Here is a 21037-nt window from a genome sequence, read left to right as displayed (position 1 = left end):
AATAAAGCCTATGGCTGGCAAGGTGACGCTTGCGAGTTATGGTGCTTGTGTGAGAAAAGTCTCATTTGTCTAAAGCTGTTGACCTCAGTCTAGGATAGCTGGCTGCAGACAGAATAGGCTTGCTCCTCTGTGGCATTTCTGTAAATTCACTTCATCTCCAAAACTGGCACTCCAGTAACAGCTATTCATCACTGCCCACTCCTGACCCCACCTCAGTGCCCAGGACATTGATTTGTCAGACTGTAAAGCCTGCTAGCTAGAAGCCCACTGGCGTGTGTTGGTGAAGGTGTGTGGGAGCCTGTGGCATATTTGGCTGGGAGGCTGTGCTGTGAAATTAGGATTTTAACTGAATGCAGTGTGTAATGTCCCAGTGAAATTGGACAGTGATGCCCCTGCTGGAGGCACTGTTGAGATTGTTCTGCTTCTGCTGAAGCAAAGGGAGAGGTGCCTGCCTTTCCTAGCAGGACTTGACCTCCCCCTTGGCTTGGCTAACTGGAGCTGTCTCAGGTTCTCTAAATAGTAAGTAGTGACTTGCTGAGAAACTGAGATTTTAAATAAAACTCAGTGATAAAATCATAACTTTGTTTTATTAGCTATTCAAGTACTGTCTTTCTGCTTTTGTGTATGTGTTTCCATTTAACAAAGTAAGTAAGAGTTGGCATGTATCTAACAGTGGCAGGGAGGTAGTTCAAGGGCTGGCTGCTCTAGGCAGCTGACCCTTTTTTTGAGTTTTTAAGAATTTTACAGATGCAAGATGTGAATTTTCATTAAAGAGAGACAGAATTACCCTGTGCATGTTCACCGCTTCATAATCTACTACAGCAAATAAAAAGAACCACTCTGTTTATTTAATCTGAAATAGATCAGTACAAAATGTACAGAAAAATCAGTACAAATTTACAAATATACATAATCTGGTTTTGCATTCTTCAATCATCAGACCTTGCAGTAGTCTAGCTTAAAAAAAATACACATTCCGGATACTGCCTCCTCTCACCTTCATTACATTGCATCTGAATCCCACAGTCCAAACCGTTACGTGATGGTTGGAGCTCTGTCCATGAGTTCTTTGTCAACCACGATTGCCAAACCCTTTGTAAACCCCATTACTCAACTCCTTTAAATCCACTTGGCATCTCAATGTACTTTCTTCCATTGCTCTTCCACATATCACCACTTATTTAATGCATTATTTTAATAGAATTTGGCAAAGACAAGGCAACAGTTTCAAGTATTCACTTTTTAGCACTATTGGAAGGCTTGAGGGAAGTTGCTAATGTAGTTGGAAAAACTGCCATCTAAGACAACAGGATTTATGATTCTGGCAAAGATTGCATTAGAATGTAAAGCTCTCTAAAAAAAAAAAAGCTACAATAATATTAAGAATCATTAAAAATTACTTTTTAAATAAATAAATAATAAATAGTAATAAATAAAGCAATATTAGAACCAGTGGAATTTTAAGCCTCAACCTGCCTTTTAAAATAATTTCTTTGCATGTTTGTTTTGCAGTTTTCAGTGAAGGTGTCTCAATCCAGTATCATAAATATTTTCAGTTAAAATACTGTGTTCAGGACTATTTTCCTTCAGGTTCATATGAAGCCTATAAAAGCAGCAAAAAGAGACCGATCTGGTTTCTCTCTTCAGAACTTGCTTAGATGGACACTCTTATAGGAATTGTCTTTCAGGCTGTTGAATATCTCTTTGGTGCCGTTCTGCCACTGAAGAACAAGGTCCATAGGGGTTTTCCCTTGCTGGTTAAAAAAGCAGAGAAAGTAAGATTTCATTTCAACCAGCGATTACAGAGTCCTTCATTCTTCCCTAAATATTTGTACAGTGCATCTGCCCTTTGTAAGACCCTTCTGCACGCACAAGGCCAGGCTTACTGTCGCCTCCCTAAGATCAGAGTCCTTTTGCCCTACAAATGTAGTTCTGGTCCTGGTCAGACTCATGATGAAATCTCCCTGGGTTTCAGTGGGTCTAAGTCATATTAGCAAATACCATGACTGGCAGAGCTTGCAGGTGTTCATTTTGATTTAGTTTAAACTGATTAGAAATGCATTTAGATGAAACCTCAGTAAGACACTCTTCTGTTTAATTGAGTATTCAGATAAGAGTTCATACTGGTTTAGTTAGGTTATGAACCACATCTAAAATAAACAGGAGCAACTTTTGTGCGCAGACAAAGCCTGAGAGAGTGTCTTTGGCCTCACTCTCTGAAACAGGGCCACTCCCAGCATTATCCCTCATCAGGGTATGAAAATGATGAAATGTACAGCCCCAAAGGCCAAAGACTCTCTCTCATGATTTGCCCTCTTAATTTTTGACTGATTACCAGTCAAAAACATTGATTGGCATTAGTAAAAGTCATTGTCCATCCCACTGTTGCTTGGTTTGGGGGAAAGGATCGATGATGTACTGTGTTTTAACGAGTGGCCATAGAGCTCCCGCAACACATCTGCTGTTGCTGTGGTGGCTATGAGCAGAAAGTGAGGTGTGGGGATTCTTAAATTGAATCTCTGCTGAACCACAGGAATTTGTTGCCCAACAGTCAGGTTAACAGCGAGTCATCTAGATGTAGTGCTTGGGCTTGCCATCAGCTGTGGACTTATGAGAAAGGGGAGTTCTCTGACAAGCTATTTGTGGTCTCAGTGGTGGCTGAAGCCCGGGAGTTGTGCAGAGAGCAAGTGTCTGTATGTTAAATCTTTTCAATATATGATATGTTTAATTAAATCATAGAAAGATGTGATGTTGTTTTAAGTTGCAGTTGAGGGGTGCTGGTTTTAGAAGAGGTACTGTTTTTTTCTCTTCTCCCTTACCTCCCCCAATTATATTTTCCCTGTATCAGCTCTGCTTTAATTAACTCCAAAATGATCTAATTAAGTCTGTTCACAATAGTCTCTCTTGGCCTTGAAACCTATGAAACTGCTCTGAAGGGAAACTTTTTCTGAAGTGGTTTGAATTACCACATTTTTTTGCTATTACTTACGCAGTTCTTTATAGTTAGATCCGCTCCATACAGGATCAGGAGCCTGATCATTTTGTAGCGGTTCAGTCTCACAGCGTCGTGCATCGGTGTGTCTCCTTCCTAGAGGCACGAGACACCACAGCATCAGTCCCACCGGTCCAGCACCGGGACCCAGCCCCAGCCGTGTAGCCGGGGACTTTTACAGGCAGGCGGAATTGCTGAGGCAGACAGCAGCTTGGTGCTACCTGATAGTTGACAGGTGAGGAGCTGTTGTTACTTACTCTGTCTCTGGCATTGAGATCTGCTTCACAGGCAATGAGGTGCTCCCCACAGTCGTACTGACCCGTTCGCACAGCCACGTGCAAAGGGGTGCTGAGCAGCTGAGGGGTGGGAGGAGGAAACAGTCAGTGGCATGGAACAGGTAAAGACTGCTTCAAGAACAGCTGCCAAAAATTATCTACTTGGAGTGAGGGTCAGCCTTTCATCTCCAGTTTAAACAGCTGCAGGGCTCCAGAAGCACGTACCTTGTCTCTTGCATTTCTGTTTATCCCTTTGTCCAGTAAGAATTTCAGAACATCAAGGTTCCCACCCCGGCATGCCCAGTGCAGGGCTGTAGATTCAAGCTGCAACAGGAAAAACAAACGGAAAGTAGTTTCATTCATCATTCTATTTAAAAACAAACCATTTTGATAAAATTTCTAAATTAATCCAAAAAAATTTTCATACAATTTAACCTGAAGCATGTGTCATTGTGATCACTGAGTTGTTTCTAGTAACAGCTTTTCATATTTTGCCCTAATTTCTTCAGTACTGTGAGTTTCTCACTATTCACACTCACTGCATATTGCTCTTAAAGACAGAGATCTGGGCAACGCTGCTGTGAGAGAGGGTGTGTTTTGTCTAGTCTGTGAACTTAGAAGTTATCTTTAGCCAGGTATGTGGCTGGTATGTGCTAGTTAATATGTTTTATTCGATGCCTTTTGGGTTCTAAAATGCATAGAGAATGAAGCTCAAGGGAAATAATAGTTTTTTTTTTTAAAAAAAAAAAAAAAGCAAATAAAATTTATGCAGGTCCACAAATTGAATTAGAGCCCTTTTCCTCTGCATGATTCAGTTTCTCTGTCCTCAGCTCTGCTGGGAGGAGTGGAACGTCCCTTGAAGGTCTTGCTCTGCCTGTCATTCCTCCTGTTTCTTATGCTCTCCATGAGCACTGGTGGATTAATCAAGAGGGAGCAAGGCTGGCCAGTTCCAACTGTTTAGCAAAGGGACAAAGAGCTAGGAGCGGAGAAGCATAAAAACAGCTGCAGAAGCTGTTGATACTCAGCTGCCCTCATGGCTGGCGTTCCTCAGGATCGGGGGTCTCTCCCAGCACAGCCTTGAAATCCCGGTGGAGAATGTACGTGTTGTGCCGAGCCCGGGATACATGCGTGGGACAATGGTATCTCCACCACCTGCTAGCGGGCCGCAGCGGTGGCCTGACCTCAGCTCTCTTACCCTGCACTAGGCTTTGTTGTTTGCGGCAGTCTACTGGCCAACGTGTTCCTTTGCTTCCTGTGTTTTCCAGCAACCATTCTGGCAAAAGGAGGCAGACACCCCCTCCTGAAACCTCTTCTTAACAGTGTTATTTTAAGGATAAACTTACAAGACATTGTAAGGCCTTTTAATACTCCTATAATAAGCACTTTTATAAGCGCTTCTCTTGGCACTTATAAAACAATGATCAGTTTTTTTGAAAGAAGTGTGAGTTGATGTGCATACCATGTCTTTCTGTTCAAGCTGAGCTCCAGCTTCCACCAACTTTTTCACCACCTCTAGATGTCCTTCAGAGCATGCTCTGTGCAATGCAGTGCGTTTATACTGGCAATTAAAACAGTGCAAAGTCAGATATTAAATATGGCACAAAGAGATATCTTTAAATCTTTTCTCCCTTTCTCCCTAGGATGATGGCAAATACATACTTTATGCCGATTCATTTTCAAGAGCTAATACTTTTGAGACATGAAATCTTCTAAATTTTAATAGCATCCTGATAGCTGAGAGCTGCCTACTGAGCATTTTAAGAGGTGTGAGAAATATCTGCAGTATGGCATTCAGATTTAAAATGATGCCTGTTGAGTTCCCCCATCCAACATGCTACGCTGCATTTTGCAAATGCAGCTTATGCATTATGGAATATGAGGGCAGGCAGCATTACTTTTTTTGTCTTTCTGCAGACAAATTTCTTGTCTCTTCATCTGCAGCATTGGAAGATCACCCGTTACAGAAAATTAGGATCTCCTGGGCACCAACCACTTTCTTTTAAAAATAAAGATTCTTCTGAGGTAATACTACTTTGAAGGGTCCCAGTGGCCCCCTTATCACTGGAAAACCTGATATAGAAAACTTCCAGCATTTATTTACTTCCCCCCCACCCCCCTCCTTTTTTCTCCTCATAAGTGTGGAAGCTACAAAACCTAGTGGCAAAAGTTATTTTTGCTCTGTAATAACCTATTTTCTGTAGCAGGTTGTTCAGTAAGAAGGAAGATTGTACCTCATCACAGACATTTGGATCCCCTTTGTCTGACAGGTATTTTTCAATTACTGGCAGCTTATTCTCCAGTGCAGCTCTAAAGAACGTAGGTATGTCCACTGGTCCTGTCTGATGGAAAGAAATATACAGGGTATAAATGTGTGTGGTGCAAAACTCCATCAATGCTTTCCCAGAAGGTATTTTGAAATAACTTACAATAACTTCTGGTTCAGGTTCCTTTAAAACAGGTGCTTTCACTTTCTTGCATTTTTTCTTCTTCTTCAGCTGAATAATTTTTTCAAGATCCTCCAAGTTTTCAAGTTTTGACCTCTCCTCTAATTTCTTCTTCTTCAGCTGAAACAAATCAGGGAAGCCAGCAAGTGAGCTGAGTGTGACCACCTCTCCTTTTCAGAGTAGCAGGATAGCATGTGATACTATTCAGATTAATTCAGTTAAGACCAGATCCGCTTTTTTTTTTTTTTTTTTTTTTTTACAGCTAATTGACCATTAGAAAAAGTTACTAAGTGTGTGAGAAATTCTACAACATCTTTATATATTTTTTCATACAGCACTGGGCTTCTTCCTAAATGCTGCTTCAGCTATATTTTGTGGGCTAGATAGCATGAATTTTTGTCCTGTGTTAGGCCAGGAGTCAGAGCAGTACTGCAGTCCCTTCTGGCCCAATAATTTAAGAAATCTCATGTGCAGGTTATGAGACCTGGGAAGCCCCTGCACTTTTATCTGACTTCCACCAAGCATTTTTTCTTCAACCACTTTTACGATGCAGCCCCTGATTTATTGTAAATTAATCCTCTTTGATGAAAAATCTACCCTTAAGTGAAGAGCAAGGTTTGTACTGATCTTAGCATTTCAGTCAGCAAGTGTTACATTTTGGAAAACTACAAAAAATGTCTTCAATATCCTTGGAGGGGCCATTCAAGAAACGTTTAAGGCTTTTTCAAGCCTTCTTGTAAAAGGCATCCCTGCGTGAAGTCAGTATGGAGCACTGCTGACATCAAGGGCAAATGCATTGCCTGAACTGAGATCCCAGGTACCATGAGGTGTCCTTGACTTCAGAAGAGGTATTCACAGACAAAGGATAACTCAGGGTGAATACAGATGACAGATTCTGTCCCATGGTATCGTGAAGGATAAATACATTGGTGAGACCCTGTCATGTTCAGCTGAATTCTTATTCAGGTTATTTTCACCCATTCTTTTTATTGTTCTCTGCATTGAGGGTTCGATCAGTAGATTATTGACTTAATGGAAAATAATTACGTTGGCTGAGTGGACTGTGAATCAATTGGAAACCCAAAATGTTCTTAGAACACTGTTTTGAAGGAACTCAAAAAACCTCTGTAGCAACTGATGATCTCTGTTGAAGGTGAAAGTCAGTAGTATTTATTTCCGAGGTTCATTTTCCCACCTTTCTTTTTTCAGAACAAAGTTCTATGCCCCTTTGCTAGTTAAACTTTTTCATTCCCAAATCACTTTATATTTTTAGGCCAGTTGGTTGCTTATTCACCAAAGGATTTAAGAAGTTACAGCTGCTATATTTTTGGGGAAAGAAAGCATCAGTTCTTAGGGATATAGGGAGATTTGTCATGACCAGGAATACAAAATGGTACTTTCCTGTAGTCCAGTATCACTTTCATTTGTAACTGTTTTTCCCAAATGTGCTAGTAAGCATAATACAGTGTTTTCATTAAAAAGAACATTTTCATGGTGGATAAGGCTTCTGGCTTCAGAAATGCACTCCTACATCTTTATTGGGTTAGTTATTTTTAGTGGCAGTCATTAGTTGTGCAAGCTGAAGGTGTCTTACTGGTTATGATGGCTCCCCCCTCACGGACAGCTGGCAGGAAGGACCCCCAAGGTGTCAGTCAGACATTATAGGGGGAGTTTGGGGTTCTGCTTCACAGTGTTACTGCCTGCATCCATGGGCTACAGGAGTCAGCAGACCACCATGGCCTTCAATGGACTTTAGACCAACCTCTTCTGGTGGTGATCTCCCAAAGGTTTATGTAGCTCACCATGCATGTATTTCTATTTTAGGAAGAGGCAAAACTTCAGGGGCTGCAGCAAAAAGTACATGCAGGATGATAAGAAGCCAAGCACAAAACCCAAGAGCCTACCTCTGCTTCTAGTTTTTTCTCCTTCTCATAAGCCAGATCACCTCGGGTCAGTGAGTGTTCAGAGACTGTCTTTAGGTCCTCATGCTTCTCTAATCTTACAGCAGCTTCATACTCTCCATTTTTGAAGTCCTCAGGGAGGAAGCTGCCAGTCTCTTTACCGTCTGCTTTCTTCCCAGTCACCTGTAAAAGCAAGTGTGATACAATATAAGAGGCAGTTTCATGACTGCAGTACCCACACCCTGGGGACATGGATTACCTAGGGGCTAACTGCATGTCATTCCTGTCCTGCTCTAGGAGTGTGTGACAGACAGAGTGCAGACTTCATTCAGCCTGTGCCTGGATTAACTGTGCATGTGAATGGCTTGAGCAATCTTGCTCACATCCACGCAGCAAACCCCCCTTGGCATCTTCAGGGCTTGGATCAAGATCCATGAAGCCAACTCACAGTCTAACTCTCTGCCTGGCTGGGGCTAAGGTGCTGCTGTACTGACAAAAGACAGGGAGTTGGGAAGAGCGTTGTTTTTTTTCATGGTTTTATTGTTTTTTCACTTGCCAGCATATGTCAGGCTTGTCAGAAGGCTGTAAAAGGCTGTGGTGGGAAGAGCCACCCTGACTAGCCACCAGCACCCTGCGAGTGTTCAGCAGGGGAACCGAGCATGTAGAGTGGGAGGAGAGGCTTTCTCTCTTGGGACCTTACGGTTTTATTGAAACACGTCCAATGCAGTTAAGTTGGGTTGCTGAGTAATTTCAAGTCTAATTTTACCCTGTCAGTACCAAAGTCCCCATTTATAGCACCTAGCAAAATAGCAGAAGGTAGTTCCTGTGCAGAAGCTATCTGATGCTGTGGAACAGCACGGTTTTCAATAGCTTTTTGAAATATTTCTGATGCTCAGTTAAGTATGTACGAAAAGATAACTTGTTAAACTTAGCAGAGGCTGTTGTATATTTTGAGAGTGGTTTGGTAAATTCATGTGGCCTAGACTACCTTTCCATTCAATTACCTTGTAAAATTCTGTTTGTTATAGAGTTTAACACTAGAGAAACTATCAGGGACTTGCCAAAGAATTTAAGACAACATTAACCAGCTAAACTGTATGGCAGTTGCATCTTAAGATAGTCATTTGGGAAAAAAAGCAGTTTCTGCATGAAGTTCCAGTGTTTTACTGAATCATTCCTGTTTTCCCAGTTTATTGATCAAATCAGGCATTCTTAATCTGAACCCTGCAGTGGAATGTCCTGTTACTTGTGGTCTAGTTTAGACATTATTTTTCTAAGGCTTGTTACATGATGAACAGCAGTGGGTGTAAGAACTGTCAGTTTATTATTAGAAAATAACGCTATTATTAAACTTTGCTTAGTATTAGAAAATACTTCAGTTTTCCTGCATTGATACCTTCCAGTCCCTCACTAGCTTAGAATTACTCAGTGTGATCATAAACTTCATAGCTTCTAGAAAAACAAAAATTAAAATCAAGGTCAGAGGAAAATGCATAGCTAAATTTTGGTCGGTGTCTTCTTCCTGGTAATCTATGTTCTGATGTAAAATCCAAACAGCTATGTCACTGTACCCGTGGTGAGCCTCCTTCCCAAGGAAAAGTTAAAGTAGAGAATATAATAGGATAACATACAGTATATACAGGGTTTGCACCTAGAGCACAGCAGTGCTGATAACCTCCTAAATCACCTCAATGATTCATAAAGGTTGTCTCTGACTGGTATGACAACAGTCTAAAAAGAAAAATAATTATGAATAAATGGAAGAAAGTTGTACCTACCAGCTCTTCTACTTTCATCGTCATCATATTTGCTGGTGTTTGAAGGTTGTACTCCTGTATGACTGAAACTCCCAAGTGCTCAGGCCAGCTCTACAGGGGCCGCCACACTAGCTTTGCTTATATATCTTTGGGAGAACTGTGCTTGAATGAGATAATCTTCCAACCTGGGAATCCAAGTATGCCCCTTGGGCTTGCCAGCTGAGAGGTAGGCTCGAGCTCATTCCAGACATGTTAACAAGCCAGATCTGGTGTCGAGTCAGGGAGGGGGGGCGTCAGTTGGGCGAGGAGGGGTGAGCCTCACAGTCTAACCACACCGAGTATGTGAATCGGAATGAAATGTGAGCTCATCATTCCTTTGGTAATGACTGCATGGCGCAGCAATGCGAGCCATTCTGTGTTCCCAGTGCCCACTAGGACAGCTGTCTGTTGATATAGCATTATAACTTCATCTTCTTTTCTTTTTTTTTTTTTTTTTTCATTTTTTTTAAACTGATATTTAGATGACTAAGACATGGAAAGGGTAGGTGACTTATGTACAATACTTGTAGTAATATCTTCCCGATGAATGGATTATGACCCCTTAAGTTTCAGAAAGCCATTCTTTTCATTGCTATTTATTCTTGGATGATAAACAGTTTTAGGGGAAAGGATTTTTCTCATCATGATGGCAGTCTTCTATATTTGTTGGAACAAATTCTCTGAAGGGATTACTAAACCACAATGATGTCTCTGGTGCTAAAAGGGCCTATGACATGATAAGTTACAATCAGTGTAAGATCTCAAAACAGCAAGCTTTGCATTTTTCTGGGTCTTTTTCTGTGATCATAAGCAGAATAATAAATTATGTCCCATTATGCCAAAAAAAAGTAAAACTAATACTGTTTTCTCAGGAAATATTTTCCTTTTGGATATGAGAGATTAGGCGCACAGAAGTTATCTGTTCATTTTTGGAGATAAGATGGGATACAGACAAATACATACAGATGATGTGTGTGTTTTGGGGAAAAGGAGTTATTGAGTCCTTTGGAAAAGCTTTTCTCGTGCTGTGAATTATACTAGCCTGGAAGCAGGAGAGTGAACACCAGCAGAAGGCAATTTTATAAAAGGAAGATGCACTAATCTTTGCATTTATAGAGTGTGGATAAATGCCAATAAAATTCAGTTCTGTAATGCTTGGAGCTCCTGTCTGGTGAGGTATAAGCGTGGCTGTAGGTATCCAGGTCACCTGGCTGAAATGAATACAACTGCTCAGGTGCTTCAAGTATGACATGTATATAAGTGCTTCACCAAATCAAGACCTAACTATCTTGGGTGTTGTTTATATCATTAACATCATTAGCATGATGTGTTCCTGACATTGACCTTTCAAGGTGTCTCTCTCCTCTGAACTATCTCCCAGTAATCTGAGTACATCCAAACTTGTCTTCTAGTGCCCATCATACCTATGCCCTCCCTTTCCCTGAAATGAAGCTGGACATCAGGTGGTTCCTTTACTGCTCAGAATATATATTACATTAGAAGATGAGGCCCAGAACTAAAATAGAGTATGTAGCAGCAAGAGAACCTTTCAGAACATTTTTTTCCAAACCTAAGTACAGCCAGGCTATCATTCCCCATAAGTGGTATGTCCCAAATCACACTGCTGGGCTCTTTTTCACAGCAGTTTTGTACTCCTGCTATATGTCTCTATGATATGAGGCTGATCAGTTTGGCTTTTTTTAGAATCATAGAATCATTTAGGTTGGAAAAGACCTTTAAGATCATTGAGTCCAAGAATTAACCTAGCAATGCCAAGTCCACCACTAAACCATGTCCCTAAGCATCACATCTACATGTCTTTTAAATATCTCCAGGGATGGTAGCTCAACCACTTCCTTGGGCACCCTGTTCCAATGCTTGACGACCCTTTTGGTGAAGAATTTTTTCATAATATTACAACTAAACCTCCCCTGGCAGAACCTGAGGCCCTTCCTACCCTCAAGCAGATCAACACTCCTGCCCAACTTTGTGTCATCTGCAAACTTACTGAGGGTGAACTCAATCCCCTTGTCCAGATCATTTATGAAGACATTAAACAGAACTGAGGCCTGGGGAACACCACTTGTGACCAGTCACCAGCCAGTTTTTTACCCAGTGAAGAGTACACCTGTCCAAGCCAGGAGTAGCCAGTTTCTCCAGGAGAATGCTGTGGGAAACAGTGTCAAAGGCTATACTAAAGTCTAGGTAGACAATCCACAGCCTTTCCCTTATCCACTAAGCAGGTCCCCTTGTAGAAGGAGATCAGGTTGTTCAAGCAGGACCTGCTGCAAAAATCCTGCAAGAATAAACCCATACTGACTGGGCCTGATTGTCTGGTTGTCCTATATGTGCCACATGATGATACTCAAGATCATGTTCTCTACAACCTTCCCTGGCACTGAGGTCAGACTGACAGGCCTGTAGTTCCTCCGACCCTCCTTCCAGACATTCTTGTAGATGGACATCACATTTGCTAACCTCCAGCCAACCTGGACCTCCCCACTTAGCTAGGACTGCTGATTGAAAGTGGTTTTGTGAGCACTTCCACCAGATCCCTCAATACCCTTGGGTGGATCACATCTGGCTCCATAGACTTGTGTGTGTCTAAGTGGTGTAGCAGGTTGCTAACCATTTCCCCTTGGATTATGGGGATTTCATTCTTCTCTCTGTCTTAAAGCTCAAGGGGCTGGATACCCCAAGAACAACTGGTCTTACTGGTAAAGACTCAGGTAAAGAAGGTATTACGTACCTCAGCGTTTTCCTCAGCCTTTGTCACTGTTCCCTCCCTCATCCAATAAAGGATAGAGATTCTCCTCAGCTCTCCTTTTGTTGTTAATATATTTATATATATATATATACACATACATATATTCTTGTTTACAAATGTGCTGTTACAGCTTATCTCAGTCTGTTTTGTTCAGTGACACTTATTTGAGAGGTTGTCTTGAAATCCACAGCCCTAACAGGACAGCTGCAAAGACTGCTTCTGGTTTAGTGGAAACAGATCACAGCAGAGACGTGATTCGGGAAGAGAAATGTGTTTGCTTTAAGAACAAAAACCGTATGACAAGCTGTGAACTATCTCTGGCCCCACTGTATTTGAAGCTTACTTTTCCTTGTTTTTTTTTTTTTTTTCTCTCTCTCATTTTTATTAAAAAAAAAACAAACCAGCCTTTATTTTTTTTTTTCCTTTATTTTAAACAGCCTGATATGTAAAACCGACTCAGCAAAACTTCTGCTGGAAAGTTTAAGTGGATAGATCTTCCTCTGCAAATGGTACATAAATCCAGAGCCAGGGTAGCTTTACAGGAAACCTCAGTGTTCTGAGGGGAAACACAAAACTGCCTCTCACATCATGAGTATTGCCAAAAAAACCCAGCTTATTTAGAGATAATTCAGTAACTATCTTTAAAACATCCCATCCCTGATGACTAAAAGAATAATAAAGAGGATAGAAAAATCTCCCTTGATTATCCTGAGTTTCTGTGTGAAAAGGGTGGCAGCCAAAGGCTGGAATCTAAATTAACCTAATGGTAAATGCTATTAAGCTAAATGTCATGTAAACCAAGGTAACCATATTGAAATAGTAGAAATGCACTGATTCATATGATCTAAGAGTCTCAGCCGGATGTTTATTACTTAATACTGGAGGGGGAAGTAGTATAAGGAGCTTGCAACCTTGTGCTGGACTGTAACCACTTAATCACCTTTCAACAAGTGATTTCTCATTAAGGTGGTAATAGCAGATGGTCAGTGGCAGATGTGTAACGGGAATCTGAAAAACTCTTGCCACTCCAATAAAGGATAAGGGAAGAGCAATGATCTGCTAGGTGTCAGGCAATCGGATATTGTCACAGAAAAAAACCTAACAGAGAAAACCACAAAAGGGCAGTAGAGTCATCATGACAGAGAGAAAACTATATGGCACACCCTGTTCCCTGTTATCAAAAGAGAAGTTTTCTGAATAGCGTAAAAAATTTTTTGCAATTAATTTTAAAAGAGGTTAATGGTAGAGTGAAAGCATTATGTGTGATATGGATGATATTGCCGCCTCCTGTCATGTGTATTACCATCATGTTTTCAATGCCGTCACTGCTGTACTCTGCTAACTTAACATTTTCCAGCACTCTGTCCTTGGCTCTGTCCTTGCGTCTGAAGATGTTGCCCTTTGGAGTGCCATTGTGCCTGGCTGTCTCTATCCATCTCCTGCTGCTAAATAAGTAAAGGTATGAAAAGATCAGTTACTGGGGAGTGGTTATGCACCAAAGAGGGTATTAGTCCACCAAACTATGTTCCATGTGTGTGCAGCAAGGATAAATTCCTACCCAAGGTACAGGTAAGAAGCAGTAACCCATAGCTTACTCCTCCTGGATTAGTGATGTGTTGGTGCATAATGGCTTGTTATTTCTCGGTATGTGTGAGCATCCAGCATTCCTTACATGTATCCACATACAAAAGATCAGTAAATAATATGATATTGCAAGAACTGTATTTGTTTCCTCCTCTTTTTTAGCTGTTTGTTTTCCATGAAAGACAAGAAACACTTCTTTTTGTCTAACATACACTCTGATATTTACTGTCAACAGTTTGGTTATGAGTTAACTATAATATGCAACTTATACCACTCACGCTCTAACTTTTTCAGCATAGCGATATACATGTCTGCCTGCTTTTTCTAAAGTGATCAGGGAATTGATACATCATCTGTTTAAAACAACTTGGAGACTTCTTATCAATGCATATTTTTGTGTATAAAACTGCTACAGAGAAACACATTGTCTCTTTGGGAAAAAAAGGAAACAAAACTGTTTCACCTAGGAACATAAAGTTAGTTTTAAGTACAAAATTAGAATATGAGAAATTATTAATTTAAAGGATGAGGCTATAATTGCATTTATTTAGATCAGTTATCAAATAAACAAAAAAATCATAGTCTGGCAGGTTACTGGTCTGGCCAGCTGGTCCCCTGGTGTCAGAGCTCAAACCAGCAATGAGTCAATAGTTGCATCACTTACTGTAGGGCTTAAAAAAAACTTCCTCAAATTACATTAGCATTGGGGATTTCACGTAATGGGAAAAAACAAAAAACCCACCTGTGATTTTTGTTTAAAAACAAGGGATTTGAATTTATCTGAGGCCATGAGCTTTATCATGATGGCACTTGTATGATGCATGAATCTGTCTAATTCACCTTAATGAGTCTCAGTTAACAAGCAAGTGCATCAAACCACACCAGGAGGTTTATTATTTGTGGTCACATGGGTTTATCTACCAGCTACTTGGCCTTTCTAGTCCGCAATACAGGTCAAGGTCCTGCTGATCCAGTACGCTGGTGCTGATGCACTGTTCACGTAACCTCTGCCTACATTTTTGTGTGATCAAGGAAGTTAAATATTCCCTCAGCTGCTGCAAAAAGGCTTTTCTGTATCAATGTCGAGTTGCCTAAAAGGTTTCTGCCATTAATAAATACTCCAAAACAACTCCAAGTCAGTCAGGAAAGGAAAAGTGCTTAAAGTAGAGAACTGCAGAAGAAGTTATTATCCTTACAGTGAGAGCATGCCTGCAAATCCTGATCATTTGAGTCGTGATCCAACAGGTATCTATGCTGGCCACCTGCTCTACAGTAAAACATGGCCAGTGTTTTTGACTGTCAGCAAGTGAGAATTCAGCTTCACTCCAGAGAAGCCATGACATTTATTTTATTTTATTTTATTTTATTTTATTTTATTTTATTTTATTTTATTTTATTTTATTTTATTTTATTTTATTTTATTTTATTTTATTTTATTTTATTTTATTTTATTTTATTTTATTTTATTTTATTTTTATTTATTTTATTTTATTTATTTTGTTTTGTTTTATTTTATTTTATTTTATGTTATTTTATTTTTTAATATTTTTAAAATTTATTTTATTTTATTTTTACTGTGAATTTCACATTGTCTAATTTAAAGCCTCCGGTTATTGAACCTTGCTATACCTTTGCCTGTAAGCTCCTAAGTGCTCCCTCTCATTCCATTAGTACTGTGCCTTTTTTTGCTTTGTAAATGTAAGGGGATACTATAGTTTAGTGATACAAGTATCCCTCTGAAATACTGCATAGCATGCACAGGACTGTTCCTTGTTTATGCAGAAAAAAAAACAAACAACAAAACCCAAACCAGGTCCTAGCTGTCCTTCTCTCCACTTACATAACAAAAGTAGCAGCTCAGGAGACATGGGAGGGCTCTGTCAGGCAGCAGTGCCAGACTTCATGTGCTATTCATGAGGGAGCAATAGTCATTTGCAACTGGCTGCTTCAATTTTGGGAATTTCACTCTGTAAACATGGCAAATTTTGTGCAGGGCTGCTTATCAGTAGTGGCCAAATAACATCCAACCATTGCTTTTCTCTGTAGCATTACATTACAGCACATGTTGAAGTAGTTATCTAGCAGGATTCCCAAATCGCTCTCCAGGCAGAATCAACTAGATTACAGTCATAACGTGATAACAAGGAGGACCTTAGGAGCTCATGTCATCTAGTCCAAGTTTCTGCTCAAAACAATGTCAAAACTGAACTCAAGTAATGTCGCTCAAGGTTTCATCCAGTCAGATCTTGAAAACCTCCAAGGATACAGATTTCATAACCTCCCTGGCCATCCTGACCCAATGCTTGAGTATCCTCATAGTGATTTTTTTCCTTATATACAGTCGAAACTTTCCCTGTTACATTTTATGATCATGGTCTCTCATTCTCTTCCCATAAACCTCTGTAAAGAGCCTGGTCTGCTTTATTTGTGAATTCTTCATAGGCTGCCCATCATTTCCCCGAAACCTTGTATTCTCCAGGCTGAACAAGTCCAATTCACCCACCTGTTTCTTACAGGGTAAGCACTCCAACCCCCAGCCATCTTGGGACTGATTTTACATCATTGTTTGGACACATGATGAAAATACTAAACGATGTTGTACCAGGAACTGATCCTTGTGGGAATCTGCTGGAAATAGTTCCACTCATTTCTCTCACCACTTTGCGATCTGTCAGTCAGCCAGCTTTTAGTTCTTCCAAAGTGCAGCCTTTTAATTCGATATAATGCATGCTTTTTAATAATACCAATATATGCCATGAAATGAAATGCTTTGGCAAGACCAAGGTAAATTGCATTAACATGAATGCTACTCTCAACCAGACCTTTCACCCAGTGGAAAGAGAATTGTTTTAAAAGATCTGCTTTGTATCCAGCCACATGGGTTGGCATTCGTTGCATGTAACATGTCCAATTCTTTCTTGATAAAGCTTTAGTTAACCCTTCCCCTGTTTTCCTGGAACTGAGTCAGGTCAGCCTGCCCATTGTCCTGCTTCATCATTTTCAGGCAGTCAAAATATCTTGGAAGCTAAGGAAAAAAAAAAAAAACAAAGGAGCTTCTCTGCTTTACTGACACTGAGACTGGTCTGTGAGGTTTTTGGACTGCAACCCAAGCAGATGTTCTACCTCAGGGAGGTTCCTGCATCTTGTGGATAAAAGGGAGCTCAGGAAGTCAAAGCATCAGATGGATTTTTCTTAAAAATATGAGAATGTTTTTATAGAACATTGATTTTGTAACCTCTTAGCAAAACAATAGTATGTCACGACACTGGTATAATACATGTACGTAGCCACCTCTTATTTATTGAAACCATATCCTCTCTAATGTTAGAAACAGGTTGAGAAGATTTTGAAAATCACTGTTACCTGGAAAAAACAACACTTTTATGGGTTTGGGGTTTTTGGTTTTGTTTTCACTTTTAACATGTTTCAATTAAAATGTAAATGCATAGATCTGCTTCACATTAAATTTGCTGAAAAGCTTTTACCCCCCCTTTCATGAGATGAGGTTTCGTTGGCAGTGAGATATTATTGGATTTGCACCCAAGCTATTTTTAACAAATATCTCCTTCGATTGCCATAATATCAATGAGGGTGAAAAAGCATTGATGCAACTTTGGAATTACATTACATCATACTGTGTTGGTCTTTCTCTTAGGGCTAGAGGATAAGTATTTCTGTGATTACAAACACAGATGGATAACTCAGTTTTCTCTTTTTTATCAATGTGTTACAGGTACAGTGTATATACTAAAAATGCAATTTGAGTTTAATTTTAGAGAAGAGAGTAATCAAAAACAGAGCAAACAAAAACAAATAAAAAACACCCAAACCCAACTTTTCTTCTGAACTATCATAATCAGAGGTAAAATTTATGTCAGATTATGAACTCGGAAAAAACCTTATCCTCTGCTGTAACACACAGTTTTACAAGAGTCTGTTACAACACTTTGGCATGGGACTTCTGTATTCTGTTTTATTTTGGGAGAAAATGTAGGGAATGCATGAAAAAGGAGGAAAGAGGAGTGAATGATCTAAATTGGTTGCTTTGGGCCTGCAAACTGCAATCTATTTATTTATAGGTACTATTTTTAGTAAACTGTTATTTCACAAGAGAAAATACAAAAATCTTCCCCTATAGCTATTTTCTCTCAGCAAAAGCATCTTCACACCAGAGCCAGTTGGATAAGGGGTAGGCCTTTTCCCCAAAAAATCTGTTGTTATCCAAATCAAGGAGCTAGAAAGCTATGACTAGCCAGTTTTTACTGAGGCTGTACTAAGCCCATAATCTGCCCATATCTAACTCACATACCCTGTAAGAAATATTCTATGAGCTTTGCTTTTTTTTTTTTCATGTCTTTCTAGACCATCTGTGTGGCAAAGCCAGTGTAGGAGTAAGCTGTTCTCACTATAACATGATAGAAACATTCTTTTATCTTCCCCGCAGGGCATTGAGGGGGAAGATATAGGACAATATTAATCCAAATGAAACAATGGATTTCATGGTGAAGAAATGTAGAAACAGACACATACTTTCCTTTTTCTGATGGATACAAGAAAAAAAATCAAAAAAACTGAGAGTACTGAAGGGCATTCTCATTTATCTATGCCCAACTTTTCAGATGGTCCAAGGGTTCTCAGTAAGCAACTGCACAAGTGATTACATTCAGTGATGTTTCCATCCAGATGGAACAGAGGCCACTGCCTTCTCTGACACTCTGACTCAGACCACCGTGTTGTCTTTATTTCAAGTGAGTGGCTATTCGATTCTGTTGAGTAACCTTATGCTTTTGTATCATGTTGCATGATGAGGAGGGGAAAGGGCATTGCTTTCCCGCTTAGCAGCTCAAGTGGGAGAACTAGTCTGGAGGAAATAAGAAATCACCAGGATCTTTGCCACGAAACTGCAGCTTGTGAAACATAGCACAGTTTGGGCTAGTTATTTTGTTTTCTTCTTAAAGTCTATGCAATTCTCAGTTTTGGCATAAAGTGGAAGACAAACATTGAAACATTTCATGTCCATCTAAATTCCACTGGGTTCCCAGCTTTCCTGAAGTGAGGAAGTATAGGACGTCTCAGACTGACAACAAATTTTCCTGATTTACAGCCCAAACAGGTCTAGAAAAAATTTTTCCTTTCCTTTTCAATGTTCTTGAGCCTTATCTGTCAGAGGTCAAACTCATGATCATGGTCAGACTCTTACATTTGCACATCCTGGCTCAGCATGCCAGACTGCTGGGTTTATAGCCAGCTACGGATGAATTTGTGGTTATCCTTGCAACTTCCTATTGGGGTTTCCTCTTTTAGTGTTTGATCATAGAAATCAGGAGAAATTTTTTCCCTCTCTTTTGCGGAAAAATAAAATCACTTGAGAGGTATATGATGTTTGTCACCTCCTTTCAGAAATACCTAGTAGGTAACCTAGAGACCTGCACAGATGGAAGATATAAGAATTGTTGCTTTGATCAAAAGTCGGTTAATCAATAAATCAGCAACAAGTGAAAAAATGTATTCTGAAAAAAGTCAAAATAAAGCACTGCCACATGCTTTGAACATCTATCCAGCAATAAGAACACTATTGGTATATTCTACAATGGAATTTTTGAGGGCTATTGTCATGTGCAACCTCTATACCCGAAGCACAAACACAGGGACTTGAAACACTGAATTTGTGATACCACCTCTAGTAAAACAAAGAAGTGAATCCCGAGAGTATTCATCCATGCTTCCCTCAGCTTAATGCATCAGGTTTCATGAAAAATTGTATAGCTTAGTGCTGATGATGTTGGAAATTATGCTGGTTTCACTAGGGATTTTTAAGGGAGGAAGAGCACCATGTTCTGCATCAACCGTAAATTGCTGATGAGAGGATGAAAAAATCTTGTCATCAGAAAAGAATGGTCGAATGAGCTCTCAAGTCATTAGAGTATCATTCACAGGAACACATATAGCAAAGAAGCAGATCTCCAGCCTGTTGAACCAAATAAATTAGTTCCAAGAAAATATTAGACCTGCCAGTGCCAGGCAGGTTGATTGGGAAAGTCAAGTCAACTGCTAAATGCACTTTGCAAGTGCAGAGTACTTTCTACTTATGATTTGCACAACCAGGAACAAGTGGGAGAAAATGGTAGATTTTTACCTTCAGATGAAAAATGTGTAGATGAAGCAGTTCCTGGATATGAAATCATAAGGCTGTAGTTCCAGATTTGACTTTTACTGTCTGAGCAATGTTTTCAGAAATGAGGAACAGTCATGTGAAGTTGATTTTTCCAAAGACAGAATTGCTAGACAGTTGCAGCATGAAAATGCTCAGATTTGGAGGTCTTACCTTTTCTGCTCTGAAGTTAGCATCAAACACTTGCAAACGCTTCTGCAGTCTGAGAGCCACTGAAAAATGTGTGTTGGGATCCCTGCTTTTCTAATACTGAAAGGGAACAGTCAGAATGCATCTTCCCATGCTAGCTGTAAGTGTGCAGAAAAAAGAAGCAATTTCCACATTTCATAAAAGAAGATGGAAGGATATTCACATTTATAATATTATGACTTTACTGTTTAATTTTCCAGTGACCTTTCAAAGAACTACTTTTTTTACTGAGCTGCATGAGCAGTAGTGTGCATGTGTTCATTATGTTCTAGGGCAAGAAATGGTTCCAGAAGACAGATGAAAGAAAATCCAGTTTAGCTTTTCTCTTCTTTATTACAAGTAGGTAAATACTTGGCTAATTGAAGGAAAGCATCCGCCTTGCTGTCTGATTATTTCTGTACCGTTTTGCTGCAGCATGTCACCTAGTCTTTCTAAAATTGATACCACCACCACCTCCGAGCCCATGTCCCATATCAGAACTCTTGGAGTATGCATAAAAATAATGATTGCACGATTATTTGGTAGGTGGTCATAACAGAATGAAGACATTGAAAAAGCTTTCTTTATCTCTGGATGCCAGAAGTCATTCATAAATAAAACTAGAAAAACAAAACAAAACAAAACAAAACAAAGCAAAACAAAAACCACACCCTTGAGTAAGGGGTTAAAATAAATTTTTATTTTTTTAAAATTACAACTGTATATTTGAGAACGGCACTCATTAATCTCTTATCAAAGCATTCTATTTTTCTTTGATCTGACTATAATTTATTGAGAGCAGTTGCCACAGGCATCTGTAATCCTGCTTTAAATCCCTCTATGCATTCTATTCTGTTCCAGTCTGGCCTTTTTCCATCCAGCACAGTGAATGTATTCTCCCTTCTGCTTGTATGCGCATCTCCCATTTGTCTCTGTTG

The 21037-nt window shown here is 39.8% G+C and overlaps 1 protein-coding gene and 1 long non-coding RNA gene across 2 annotated transcripts; one reads left to right on the top strand and one right to left on the bottom strand.

The window, feature by feature from the left end:
- Positions 1-1634: 1634 nt before the first annotated feature.
- ANKRD1 (ankyrin repeat domain 1) lies at positions 1635-11165 on the bottom strand. Its single transcript, XM_009965982.3, has 9 exons — positions 9391-11165; positions 7616-7795; positions 5694-5831; positions 5499-5606; positions 4727-4825; positions 3493-3591; positions 3250-3348; positions 2990-3088; positions 1635-1754 (listed from the first exon to the last, which is right to left on the bottom strand). Exons 1-9 carry the CDS (start codon positions 9415-9417, stop codon positions 1644-1646), a joined length of 960 nt encoding a protein of 319 aa, XP_009964284.2. The 5' UTR covers positions 9418-11165; the 3' UTR covers positions 1635-1643.
- Positions 11166-11580: 415 nt separating this feature from the next.
- LOC122153180 lies at positions 11581-13899 on the top strand. Its single transcript, XR_006165032.1, has 2 exons — positions 11581-12445; positions 13533-13899. It is a non-coding gene; the product is annotated as an uncharacterized LOC122153180 (long non-coding RNA).
- The last annotated feature ends 7138 nt before the right edge of the window (positions 13900-21037 follow it).

The sequence above is a fragment of the Tyto alba genome, unplaced genomic scaffold (genome assembly GCF_018691265.1).
Source record: "Tyto alba isolate M040663 unplaced genomic scaffold, T.alba_DEE_v4.0 Super-Scaffold_1, whole genome shotgun sequence".
Lineage (NCBI taxonomy): Eukaryota > Metazoa > Chordata > Aves > Strigiformes > Tytonidae > Tyto > Tyto alba.
The sequence above is the reverse complement of the archived record's forward strand: the minus strand, read 5'-3'. Positions and strand labels throughout refer to the sequence as shown.